The sequence below is a fragment of the Rhamphochromis longiceps genome, linkage group LG3 (assembly GCF_057381845.1).
Source record: "Rhamphochromis longiceps isolate RC_006_pf linkage group LG3, R_longiceps_female_GT1.1, whole genome shotgun sequence".
Classification (NCBI taxonomy): Eukaryota; Metazoa; Chordata; class Actinopteri; order Cichliformes; family Cichlidae; genus Rhamphochromis; species Rhamphochromis longiceps.
The window spans coordinates 28,620,360-28,634,612 of record NC_140559.1 but is presented as its reverse complement, the minus strand read 5'-3'; the positions used below and the strand labels follow the sequence as shown (position 1 = coordinate 28,634,612).

At 41.1% G+C, this 14,253-nt stretch overlaps 1 protein-coding gene across 1 annotated transcript; it reads left to right on the top strand.

The window, feature by feature from the left end:
- The first annotated feature begins 10,673 nt into the window (after window positions 1–10,673).
- On the top strand, window positions 10,674–12,568 carry LOC146673839 (hepatitis A virus cellular receptor 2 homolog). The gene is made up of 3 exons (XM_085401028.1): window positions 10,674–10,741; window positions 10,891–11,024; window positions 12,201–12,568. Exons 2-3 carry the CDS (start codon window positions 10,955–10,957, stop codon window positions 12,566–12,568), a joined length of 438 nt encoding a protein of 145 aa, XP_085257154.1. The 5' UTR covers window positions 10,674–10,741; window positions 10,891–10,954.
- The last annotated feature ends 1,685 nt before the right edge of the window (window positions 12,569–14,253 follow it).

The window sequence follows — 14,253 nt, the reverse complement described above, 5'->3', positions numbered from 1 at the left end:
CTTGGACTTTTGAGTCTTTGTCCTTCGTGGGGTTTACCTGTGCAGGTGAGTTTGATATCAAAATCTTATTAATTTCATATGACAGCTGAGTGCTGTTGGCTGCTCACAGAGAGGATGCAGGTCTCCTGTCACCAAACCTCTGCTGTCATGTGGCAAAGCAGATGTTAGTTTTTAGATGTACTCACACACAAACAGTTTGGTGCAATTAAGTTGTGAAGACAAGATTTTTCTGTTCATAACTCAGCTGTCACCAGCAGAGGGAGGAGTCGAGGCAACAGCTGATCTAGAGAAATCTTCTCAGGGTAGCAAAATCAAAGTCATTTCTTTACACATATTACAGAATGTAACATCTGCATAGGGCAGCTGTAGCTTGCCTCCACCAGTGTGTGAATGTGAGAGTGAATGAATAATGGCATTGTAAAGCGCTTTGGGTGCCTTGAAAAGCGCTATATAAATCCAATCCATTATTATGTATCATATACATGGTTAAAATACATGAAATATACTTGCTGCCTACTTTATATAAAAAAAAACTTTATTGTTTTCTTTAACACTCATAATTAAACATTTCACTTAAATAAAAAAGGTGAACTGTTTAGCTTATATGATAAATAAACATACAATGCAGAAAGCTACACAACATGAGGCGGTTCATTTACAAACACTAGTCTAACTTAAGTTTCACACTCTGTTACACAATACTAACCTGATCTGCTTCTGTTGTTATAGACTGTACATGGTTCCCACTGGTCTGACATTTCTCTTTAACTTTACTTTTACAGCTTTCAAACTGTGCTTTACCTTCTTTGTTATCATTATTTTTTTAGCAAACTATTTTTTATTAACATTCTTTATTAACACAACTGATCTAAAAAAACAAAACAAAACATAAAAACCTACTGGGGAAAAGTTATTTTTTACTGTAAAAACCTCAGCTGTGTTTATTGGTGGTGGTAGGTAACGTCCGTGCTGCATTCACATCATCTAGTAGATCTTCTGAGGGTACTTCATGTAGATTTGGTAACCAGCTACACTGGATCCAGGTTTCAAGCTCAGTTCCTCTCGCACTCAACGATCCTTCTTCTACTGCACTTGGGGCTTTGTACCCAATCTCGGGTGGGGGTGATGATATGTCCCCCCTGACCTGGCGTCCTGGCTCCCCCTTGCCGTAGCATTTGTGTTGTACCTCATCAATCTCTAGCTGTGCGAGCAGTTCCTTCTTTCGAATGTTGGAACACTGAGCTACTGGTTGTTTCACCATCCATGTGGATGTTGGGTATCGAAGACTCCATAGGTCCCTCATCCTGTCCATGTACCTCCTTCTGCTGGGGTTACTTGTGTAGTAGCGTTCTAACAACACCCTGTTTTCATCTCTTGCACACCAATGTCTTCTTGTCCAGTAGCCACTTCTCATCAGGGTGTCCTGGTTCAAATTTGTGAGATGCTTGTTTTAGTGTCACACCAGTCCATGATTTCACTTCTCTAATCATTCCTCACATGCTCCATGATGTCCTCTTATAATAAAGCATCAGACTAAACCAAGTCTGCAACTCTTGAGGTCAAAAATGTCCTCCTGTGTCCAAACTATGCTCATAAAGCACGCTGTCACATGCTTTCAATTTTATATAAACCCTCCTACAAAGCATGAATGTTTACAGTAAATGTGCACGACAAACAAATAGAAGCACTCAGAAACCATCTAGATAACTTTTATGTCAAAGGTCATGGAACATAAAATCATTGTGCATCATCTTATAATAAAAACATTTAAAAAGTTTGCTGACTTTATGCAAAAAATAAGGTTTCAAATTCTCCTGCAGATTGAAAATCAAATCAACCTTATGCAAAAGTTCAATAAGGAAGATCTGTAGTTACACATCTGTCTGCTTTCTAGGTGTTGGCACTGCTTTTCAAAATGGTGATAATGTGACAGACATCACATCTTCTTAAGATATCACACACAGAAACAATGAAGGGCAGAAGGTTTGATCATCTTAAAGAACTGAAATAAACTGAATAAAGAGGGCGAGCTGTTAAAGGAGTCCTCTGCGGTTTCTATATTCCAGCTGTGGCCACAGCTGTTTAACCTCTGCATCCTCTATCAGCTGTCCTCCAGATGCATTTTAGGACCTGAGACATACTTCCAGCTTCCAGATATGTAAAGTACATCCTTACCAGAAGCTCGGGTCTCAGAAGGAAACTTACAGTCTGTTTGTTCTACTGTAACATTAAAGGTCAAAGGTCACATGAAAACTGTCATGCATTGGGAAAACTAATGCTCCACTGCTGCCATCTGCTGGTTGCTATCATGAAGTGACTGATCTTCCCATTTACACACAGTGCATATATTCGGCGGCCACTTTATTAGGTATACCTTGCTAGATGGATGGATGGATTGTTGTCACGTTCAAGAAATTACATTAGTTACATGGCACTTTATCCTGCAGGAATCAGCCTCAGCCGACACTGTGGTTATAAAGTGATGCACACAGTCAGTTAGAATACTTCAAGCAGGCTGTGGTGTTTAAACAATCCTCAGTATGGGGTCCAAAGTGTGCCATTAAAATATCCCCCACTACACCACCAGCACCCGGTTCTCCCTTCTGCAGAAGCAACAGGATCATGCTTCTGCAAAACTCCTCTGTGATCTGTGTTGTAACTCTGAACTTATCCATATGATCCTGTTTCTGATTGAATTCTCTAAAAAGTTAAATTTTCAACAGATTCTGGTTTATGTGAGTCATCTTCTTCCTTTTCGGAGCGGAATGTCAGGGATATAAAAAGGTTTTCAACTTCACTGGATCCACTTCATCATGTCTGCATGCCAATCGGTAGTGATTTGACACACACGCACAATGACTGATCAATGGTCATGAGAATTTGCACAATTATGATGAAGAAAAAGACCTCCCTGCCCATTGTTCCTTCAGTGATTCTAGTTTCAGTCATTATGCAAATGTACTGTTTATGTACTGTTTATAAGATTTGGGGAAACCTGCAGTCAGCTGAGACTGAAGAAGTCACTTGGATGAGTGACAAAACGTTTCTCCCACTGAAAACACCACGTCCAGATGAACAGAATCAACTTAATTATAGAAGTTTATTTTTACAGTACTCAAAGAGAACAGTCACAGAGCAAACATGTTGCTGCAAACACCAAAATGTCTACAAATAATTTATTACAGATTTGTAATAAGATTTTCTTCAACTTTATCTAGTAGCTGAATTTTGTTTAACCCTTTTTTATTCATGGATTTTCAACAATGATTTCCTGAATCTTTCTGTCAAACACTAGTTTAATTTCTCTACACTAGCAGAAAAGCCAAAGACTGTACAAACATGGCTTCTGCCTGACTCAAGGAATTAAGCTTAGACTTTGAATTTGAGAGGATTGTTGTGAAAAACAAAAACACACCATCATTTACCATTGTTCACGTTTTTATTCTGAAAGGCCTGGTGAAGAATTTTCTATTAAGTATGAAAGATAAATTAATTTTTTATGGCACCATCTTCTTCTTCTGCTTCTTTATTAAAGAAAGAAGAATATCTCTCCATTTGAACTTTCTGGCCCTCAGTGGTTGTATGAGATTTCATTTCATGTTCATCTCCTTTGTGAGGAGAACAAACAGAATATAAATATATAGAATTTAAATATAAATGTGAGAACCAGTTAGAGAGCAGCAGCTGGATTCCTGTTGTTGGACTGGTGGACGACTGCTGGGCTGAGCAGAGCCTCTCTGTTCTCTTTATATACAGCAAAGTGAAAGAATAAGGACATGTCAGTGAACGCATCACAGTTATAACACAACTTTCTGTTTTGGGTCACATAAATGTTGAACTTTGGACACATTTTCTGCTGCTGCATGAGCAGTACATGACAAGTATCAGATCACACAGCATCTGCAGAGACGACCAGCGTTGTTTCTGATACGTTTTAACCACAACTTGGCTCGGAGTGAAATCTAAATACTGCTGCACTCACTCTGAACCCTGATGAAGAAAGAAGAGGAGTCCCCAGAGCAGAACCAGGAAACACTGAAGAGATTATATGTCTCAGCTGGCTGGAAACTCCTGTTCCCTTGGAAAGGCTGGAGGAGGCGGCCTGGGAGAGGGAGGTCTGGTCTGTTTTTAGGCTGCTGCCCCACTGACCCGGCTGTGGATAAGCTCACATTTTACTAGAATGAGGATGTGTGCGCACTTTTTTTCCTACTCTCTCACTTTGAACTTGAGTTTGTTTGTTTTAACTTCTTTTCCTTTCTTTTCCTGTTCATAGTAAAGGAAAAGTTCAATTCTGATTAACAGATTTTTCATCTTTGTACTAAAAGATCAACAGCTGTACCTCTGTAGTCTTTGACTGTTATCTTGTGTTCGATGATGATGTCATCCATAAGTGACGTCTCCCCTGTCTGAAACACACACAGAGGACATCGGTGCAGACAGTGCAGTCCTGTCACTGACATAACCTCACAAGTATCAACAACACAAAAATAAATCACATTAATTATAGAAGTTTATTTTTACAGTACTCACAGATTTAATTTAATTTTAATTTAATTTAATTTATTACAGATTTGTAATAAGATTTGCTTCAACTTTATTTAGTTGCTGAATTTTGTTTAACCCTTTTTTATTTATGGATTTTTACTGATTTTTACTGACTTTTACTGACTGACTTTACTGACTCAAGGAATTAAGCTTAAAGTTTAAATTTGAGAGGACTGTGGTGAAAAAACAAACAAACAAAAACAAACCATCGTTCACTGTAAAGGTCGCCAGAGTTTAAAGAACTGTATGGATTCTGTAAATCTCACAGTTAAAGCCTGCTTGCTGTGTTTCCTGGGTTTCTGAGCAAAGATGAGAAACCTGCAGTCTGTCCTCTCACTTTCATTCAGGAAGAGCAGAGCAGAGCCAGGAAGAGGAGCTGAGGAAGGCAGGAAGAAGGAGCTTGGCTGAGAACATGGACTATGTTTAGGTGTGAGCACTACAGCTGCAGCACAGCTGTGGACTCCACCCTGATGATTGTTTGAGTGAGTGAATTTTCTCTGTTTAGTTTGCTATTTAAACATGTTTGAGTGATTTGTTGCCTCTGATTGGCAGCTGAAAACTATGTGAAAAATGATTGCATATTTGATAGTGGATCCTTCTTTAGCCAGGTTTGTCACACAGTTTCTTCTTATTCAGCATTTAAACAGACAGATCTGTGTCTACAGTTTGAAACAACCTCACACTGAAAAAATGTGAAATGTGGAGCACTGCTTTCAAATGAAAAGCCTCATATTTTTACATGTTACGTTATTATTATTATGTGTTTGATCTGGGGTCAGCTGGTACTAGAAATTGGCGATATATATGATTGAATTGAATCGAATTGAATGTATCCTCCCCCAACCTCAGACTTCTGTCATAAACATGTTATAAACATCAATACTAACTTGTATTGTTACCAAGGAGGCTCAGGCATGTCTGTACGTGTCCTGTGGTTAGGTTTAGGCATTCATTTTTAAATGTCAAAGTTAGGGCAAGTGGCTAGGGAATGCATTATGTCAATGAGATGTCCCCACGAAGATAGCAAGACCCGCCGTGTGTGTGTGTGCATGTCTGTGTGCATGTGTTTTTTCTCTTGCTTCATGAGAAGCTTGCAGAGTTTTGCAAGAGTGGCATGCAGTTTCCATGGTGACATTAATGTTTACTTGAATGCTTACGTCAGTTTTGTCTTTTGACCGAAAGACACAAGAGGGGGATTCCTGTAGCAGAGGCTATGTGTGTGTGTGTGTGTGTGTGTGTGTGTGTGTGTGTGTGTGTGTGTGGTGTGTTCTCCTCAAGCCCTGCAGCTGTTAAGATGCCCAGTTCACAAGAAATGTAACACCCTTTGTAAGTCTTTACAGTCCTTTCTAATTACATCTTTGAGTACAAACAGATTTGTTGTTTTATCTGCACATTTATTAATTATGACTCACTAAAACAGAGATCTCTCTCTGGCCACATATTCAAAAAACCTGCTAAGCACTTTTGCATGGAGGATGGAAACAATAACTCACAAAAAACACCATTAAAAAATTAATTCAGATTTTTTTTTGTGATGTACTAAATCTTCTTTAATGTCGTTTTAAAAAGGAAATAAGTGAAATGATTCAAAATCAAATTTGGGATCATATTTTTTTTTATCTTTGCAATGAAAATTTCTTTACTCCTTCTGTCTTTGCAGTTTACTTTCATTTTACTGGTTCTGCTGAGTCACTGGCCATTCCAGCAGAAACCTGTCATAAAGTCTCTGGTTCCTTTTTGCTGTGTGCGTCTTGTTCCTGCCCATCACTTGTTATTTATCCTTGTAAAGAATAAGAAGTGACACTGGAGCGACACAGAGCCCTTATCCTCACAGTGCAGCGGTGGATTCAGCCTGTTTAAGGTAACTAACAATGCTAATGCTGTCAGACACTGAGGCCTGTTGCATGCACACAGTGTTCGAGCAATAGCTGCAGCCCACAGCCTTTAAAATAGTGATTAAAATCCTGTCTGTAAGCAAAGTGTCATCAGACACTAATCTTTCAAACACTTGAGATTAAACTGAGCTGACAGCGAATCGTTCCTTGTATTACTGCACAAGGAAAAGATTGGAGATGACAATAATGATTTAATGAATTTTGTTTTCATTACACGAGTGCACACTTTCATTCTGAATGTAAAGTAAATGACCTGTGTAGTTTTAGGAAATTGTATCAGACCAGCACACAACAAACATGACAACAAATGAGAAGAATTTAGAAGCTCACAAGTTTTTCTTTCTTAAAGAACAGGCTCTGCTAATACTAGTGTGTGTCTGTGTGTGTTTTTGTGGGTTGTCTGTTCACATGTCTTAACTAGATTATACCCATTTAAAGAAACAAACAAAAGAACAACATGCATTAAATTATTTCATTGACCCATAGTTCTCACTTTGCAAAGGCAGTCTGATTAAAGTGTTTGTTTACATGTGAACAACGTTAAAATGCGTCTGTTAACAGTTATGTTTTTACAATCTCCACCTGATCACCATCCAGCAGGAGGATCAGTGAGTCCTGAGGCTGTGCTACCAACCAGGATTTCATCTGATCCAGGTAACTTCAGGGTCTCTGTACTGCTGGGGTAAATCACCACGGTAACTTAATCAGATTGGAGATCAACAATACTGTAGTTTAGCTTTTTCTCTCACGCTGCTGATTTTGTATAAAATACACAACATATATTTTAACTTTACTTACTCAGTAAACCCTGGTTAAACTTAACAAACTGAGCTTTGTGTGACTGCTTATTCTGAACAACAGTGTTGGGGTAAGATACTCTGGGTGTGCTGAACTCACTACAGACTTTACCTCAGATGTGTAACTTCTGACTCATAAATATGTGTTTCAATCTATGCAGTGTTTCAAAATTCAAATCAATTTGACCACAAGCAAAACCATTGTACTGATTTCTAAGTAATTTACACACAATTTACTGTCTGTTTCACAAGTCTGATCCTCATTTTGCTTCCTGTGAGCACACATGTCTAAAAATATGTGTACTATTTTTAACTGCCCAAGACGCAGAGATCTATGGGGCGCTGTTTGTAAAGTGAGATATGCTGAAATTAACTGAAAATGTTTTCCACATTTAGCTCAAAAACCTACAAAAAATGTTTTTTTTAGTCATTTTTACAACATTTAGTAAAGTATTTGTAACTTTTCATATTTAAAACACAATTTTAAATGTGAAATCTAAATATTAAATTTTAAATCTAAATGTTAAACGTGGTCAGGTTGTGTCTGCTCTCCCCGTCACTTGTCACCACCATGAGCTGCTTCACTTCTTGCCTACAAGCATGTCCAGTGATTTAGCTGCATAGATAACATAGCTTCACAGCTGACCTTGGCATCATCCACCAGAAGGGGAGTCCTGCCATACTCAGATTCATACCCTGGCCTGGGAGACTAGGTCTCGTCAGATAGGGAGAAGCCAAAGTTCGCTCCACAAGAGGGGCATAATCTCCGCTAACCAATGGGACCTCGTCACTCTGGTTAGAGTGGGAGAAATTAAGGCCAGTGGAGGAAACGCATAAAGCAGAGCATGTGGCCAATTGTGAGCTAATGCATCTACCTCTAGCAGAGCCTCCTGGTCCCTCGGGGAGAAATACAGTGGACACTGAGCGTTCTCCATTGAGGCAAACAGGTTGACCTGTGACTGGCCAAAGCGGGTCCAGATTTGGGTCACCACATGTGGGTGCAGGGTCCAGTCCCCGTACTGCGGTTCCCCTTGGACATTAAGTCTGCTCTCAAGTTCAGAGCTCCTGGAATGTGAATATCGCTCAATGACAACAGAGTGATGCTGCCTGCTCCACATGATCAGTCTGCGAGCCAGCATGTGCAAAGGAAGGGACCGTATCCCGCTCTGTCTGTTGATGTACGCCACAACAGTGGTGTTGTCTGTTCTGATCAGAACATGGCAGTTTCTTTAATGGGAAGAAAGTGTCTCAGTGCTAGAAATGCTACTAGCAATTCTAGCCAGTTTATGTGAGCACCCCCAGTTGCCGCTGTGGCACCCCAGCCCGTGAGACTCGCGTGCGTGGTCACCACCTTTCTGGCTGTGACAGCCCCCAGTGACACCCCCTGAGTGAGAAATCTGGGATTTCTCCAACAGTGGAGTGAACTGTTTCTCCAACAGTGGAGTGCCACAGCACAGTCTGCTGTGACTCTGATATGGCGGTGAATATGGTGCTTTCGATTCAGTCTCAGTGATGCTACCCATGGCTGAAACTCCCTCATATGCAGTCTGCCAAGTGGAATGACCGCTAGTGAAGACGCCATTAATCCCAGCATCTGCAGGAGTCTTCTGAATGGGAGATATCTTCCCACCTGAAAAATGCCGGCATGTGTGCATTTTTTAAATTCTGTCCACAGAGAGAGTCACTCTGTACAAGGTGGAGTTTAGAGTTATTCCTATGAAAGAGACGGTCCCAAAAAGGCCAGCGGGGTCAATGCTTTCATCCAGAATGCCAGTTCAACCATCTTGCCCTCTCCTGTAGGACAATGATGCTGAGAGCTCTGCCCGCCGCTTGTACTGCTGCTCTAGTGAGGTGGAGACACTGGTCCGTAACGACGGCCAGCTCTTCCCACGGCTTGCTAGCATCCGAGTTTGCAGCAGTCTGGTCCTGGAGCTCCGCCAAGTAGGCTAGCAGGAGCGAAGGGGCGAAGGGATGGACCAGATGACATGGAAAGTTTCTAGTTTGGGTGGAGATGAGATGCAACCAGATTCTCCACTGTGGGAATTTGGTAGATGCCCTTCTCTTTCATTCCAGCGCAGTCAAACGCCGCTGCTCCCTGCACGGGGTTGGGTGACGAAACCCCGTCACATGCTGCTGCTTTGCCCAGCAGCATGTGACCTCGTCCACGCATTCAGGGAAAAGCGGTAGTACCTGCTTAGTAGTGCGCTGTGCTTTGGGGAGCCTTTTACCCTCGTATCGTGATGTGGAGTTCTCCATTGTCACAGTGGGCCATGGGATTGCCAGCTTTTCAGCTGCCCATTTTGCAACATCAAATAACTCTATGCCGCGGGACTATGTGCCGGGGTTATCACAGTCGGGCCCTTGTGTCGCAGAATTCCAAACAGAGGGGGCAAAGAAAACGTTGTCATCCTCGTCTGAGATGAGATGTTCCGACGCTCCCTCAGAGGTTTCCCTGAGTAGCTCGTCATGAACCTGAATGGAATCCGATAACATAGCTTCGCAGCTGATCTCGGCATCGTCCACCAGTGGGAGGACAATATCCATCTCATCCCCACAGCTGGTGCCTGGTGTGGCTGACTCAGGGTGCCTCATTGGTGGGCTGATTTGAGATAGCTTTGGGTCCTTCTTTGACAGGCTAGCCTGACGGGCTAACCTTCAGCAAAGGCTTTTTAGGGTGTGTTCACATGAACCCAGTGTGGAAATAGCCACTTGGGCGTGTTGCAGCCCGAGGCACATCACACAAGCGTCATGTGTATCTGAACCTGAGATTTTGCAACCGCAGGGGCAAATTCTGGGCAGCGGTTTGCAGTCTGCCATATTAAGGAAGTTTGGTGTAGCTAGCTTGGAATGGCTGGACAGCTGACGCTGATCTTTTTTCTTCTCTCGGTTGGGTAGCTATGGTGAGCTAGTATGACCTAGCTGACCTAGAGCGTTCCCATAGTGAGACACCGAAACGAGTGTTTGAAAGAGAACGGACCCTCCGATGTTTTCAGCCAAATCGCTGGATGTGCAGAAGTGAAGCAGCTCATGACGGTGAGAAGTGACCATCAGGGGAGAGCAGACACAATCTGACCACTACCAGCACACTTTTGCACCGGGGGATTTAGTAAAGCTTTTATTTTGGTATTTCCGTTGATCCGTACAATAAATCTTCATGTTAGCTAAATATTTAGTTTCCTGTAACATTTACATTTAATATTTAAATTTAAATATGACATTTAGATTTAAGATTTAGCATTTAGATTTAAATATAATATTTAGATTTAACATTTAATATTTAGATTTAACATTTAAAATTGTGTTTTAAATATGAAATGTTGTAAAAACTGCCCCGAAAAAATGTTTTTGTAGGGCTTTCAGTTAAATGTGGAAAAATGTTGCCGTTAATTTCGGGATGTTTCACTTTACAAACGGTGCCCCATAGAGATCACGTCACATGCCCACATTTATGCTACTGTTAGCACTTTGTGCTCTCATCTAACATGTGATATCCTGTCATATCAGGTAATTCCTTCACACATTTGCTGAACATAAACATTTTGGAGGGTAAATAATCACTATTCACTGTTAGACATACACATTTGTAAATCTTAGTTTATGTTTGTGGATCATATCAGAAGCTTTGGTAACATAAACATCTTGTGTATTTTCAGTCGACTCAGCTTCTCTTTTAAACTATGTAACACTCTGAATTTGGGATCTGCAGGACAACCTGAGATGGATACTTGCAAATCTGTGATATTCTGCTGGATTCTGCTCGTCTGCTTTTCACCGGCTGAATATGCAGGTGAGACCAGCAGGTATCACTGTGTCTACTACTGGGAACTGAATTGCTTTCATTGTCACTTATATATATACAATTTAGATTATTAAATTCAAAATAATTAAAAAGCTCATTTACACCATGTTCCCCCCTTATAGCACTTTTTGGTCTGCTGATAGAAGGAGGGACAGAGGGAAGTACTGAATAGTTGTTGGTGAGCAGGAATATTTCATGGGATGTTGACATAGCAACTTTTCCCGTATTTATCTCACACACATATTATGTGAGAATTGTAAAGAATGACCAAGAGGTAACAAAAATAGTACCAATAATCTTGATAATGATGATAATAAAGACAGGTTTGTGCGTATGTGCTGTTGGGCCAATGAGACTCACTGATGAGATAAAGTTAAATTGTGATTTTTTTTTTGTGACATTTACTTATTTAAAGTGTAATAACTTATTTTCAAATCGTCTTTAATACATGTAAGTTCCTATAGCTGTGCTTGATGCAGGAGTAGCAATAAGTCAAAGAAGCTGTCCACCTTTATAGTACCCCGACTTACAAAATTAATACGTTCCTGGGGGTCTTTCGTATGTCGAAGCACCCATCGCGCCTTTTGAATGAACTATAGGCTAATTGCTAACGGCAACAACAATACGTCGTTCAAGTGGAACAGCAAAGCCAAGGGGTTGTCACATGATTCTGAAGGCACTTACAGTCATTTTATAATGACTGTAAGTACATTTATCTTTTTCCACACACTCACAGCTCCAGCAGACTGTGAATGCTAGTTGTTGATATAGATATAGATATATAGATATAGATTTGTTATTCCCAGAAGTTTGCAGCTCTAATGTGGATAAAATTCCCCTCAGGTGAAAATAGTGGACACATATTAGCATTAAGGACGTGTCTTAAATGTAATTAATCAGTTTGTATAGTTATGGTAAGCAACTCTCTGCCTACACTCTTATAAATGTGATTAAAGTGAATTATTTTTGGCTCTAATTAGTAAACACAGAGTGAGTCTGCTGCTCGAAAAGAGCAGTGAGGGAACTGTGGCTCAGGTTTAAGGTTCAACCATCATCAACCAGAGCACAGTAGTCTCTGATCATCTTCCTGATTGGCTGCTGTACCAGTCAAGAGTTTAAACTTTGACCTTTAACCTCTCTGCTCTGTGTTGTTTCCTCTTTCAGACCAGAAGACGATCACAGCTGAGTCTGGACAGAACGTCACTCTGACATGTCGAGCTCCAAACAACAACATCATTGTTGTTCTAGAGTGGAGCAGAGCTGATCTGGAGCCAGATTATGTCCTCCTGTACCGGGATGAGCAGTTTGTTCCAGACAACCAGCATCCTTCTTTTAAGAACCGGGTGGATCTGCAGGACAGACAGATGAAGGATGGAGACGTGTCTTTGATTCTGAAGAATGTGACGACTGCTGATAGTGGAACATATGAGTGTCGTGTCTTCGTGAGAGGAGCAAACCACAGGAAGAGAGCTCATCTGAAGACTAAGCCAATCACCACCATCAGGTTAAATGTTTCTCCAGGTGAGTGGTGAAAAGAGGTGAAGCTGCTTCCTGGTTGTTGATGTTTGTTTCTAAAGATGTTGTTGATGAGACTTTGTAGAAAGCAGCTGGTCTGAGTGATGTGATCAGAGTGCAGTAGATAATGTCTGACAGCAGTTTGAAGAGGAAATGGATTCTGTTCTGTTCTTCACTCATCACCTACCTGACAGCTGACACCTCACACCTGTTTCTCACCTGCAGGTCAGACACACACAGAGGATGGAGGGAAGGAGGATGGATCTGTTGGACTGATAGTCGGTCTGTCTATTTGCGCTGTGCTTCTTGTTGCTGCTGTTGTTGGTTTTTTGATCTACAGAAAACATAAACAACAACAGAATAAGGATTCCTACCAGCCTCCTCGAGCTGAACAGCAGCCTGTTTGAAATGTGTTAGAGCTTCTTTTTTTCCTCATCTGAGTCTCTTGCTTCTCTTCCAGCTTCTCCAAGGTGACACTGAGCATTCAGGTTATAATAATAGTTTTAATAATCAGAATCAGAATCAGAATAGTGTTTATTGGCCAAGTATGCAGACACATACAAGGAATTTGGTTCTGGTAGATGGTGGCTCTCAAGCACAGCAATGTAAATCACACACACACACACACACACACACACACGCACACACACACACACACACACACTATGTGCGTCTATATATACACTACACATGCATACACATACATACACAAAGCTGTGTAAACCAACTATAAATAACTCATCTAAACTTATATACATAAAATACAGAAATGAAATGAGGTGGAATGAATACTACAGAATGTACATAATAAACAGAAACAAGAAAAGTGCGAGAGAGCGCAGTACCAAGGCTGCCATCCACGGCGCCATCTTGAATGACCAATAATAATAAGATAAGATAGATAAGATAAGATAACTCTTTATTGTCATTGCACAGTCATACATAGTACAGTAGTACAATGAAATTGGAAAAACTGTCCTACGTCGGCACTACATATAACACAACACGACACGATATGACACATCACAACGTAACAAACAACACAACACAGTATATTAACTTAGTATAAAAAAGAAGAATAAGTGTATGTGTATTGCACACTGTTATTATTGCACATTAATTATTATTGCACCTTGTTATAAATATAAATATTATTGTTATCGTTTTAAACATTGTTACCTCCCCCTAAAAAGTCCAGGGAGGTATCCAGTCAGGTCAGCTATTTACATTGATCAGGGCTATTGCCCTGTTGTAAAAGCTGTCCTTGAGTCTATTTGTTCGGGACCTCAGCAGCCTGAACCTCCTGCCAGACGGCAGCAGCTTAAACACCCGGTGTCCTGGGTGTGTGCAGTCCCGTAGGATGCTGCGTGCCCTCTTGAGACAGCGAGTGCTGTACAGGTCCTTCAGGGAGGGAAGAGGATGTCCAATGATTTTTTGGGCCATGTTGATGACCCTCTGGAGTGCCTTTCTGTGTGCTGTGGTGCAGCTGGAGAACCACACACCGATGCAATATGTCAGCACACTTTCAATGGAGCAGCGGTAGAAGACGGTCAGCAGCTCCTTCTTCAGGTCCATTTTTCTGAGGATTCTCAGAAAGCGGAGACGCTGTTGGGCCTTCTTTAAGACCGCAGAGGTGTTAGAGCTCCATTGGAGGTCTGTGTCTATGTGCACACCCAGAAACTTGAAACTGGAGACCCTTTCC

Coding starts and splice junctions, on each gene's coding strand:
- LOC146673839 (XM_085401028.1), top strand. CDS start 10,955: ATGGATACTTGCAAATCTGTGATATTCTGCTGGATTCTGCTCGTCTGC. Junction 11,025..12,200: donor TTCACCGGCTGAATATGCAG/GTGAGACCAGCA, acceptor TTCCTCTTTCAG/ACCAGAAGACGATCACAGCT.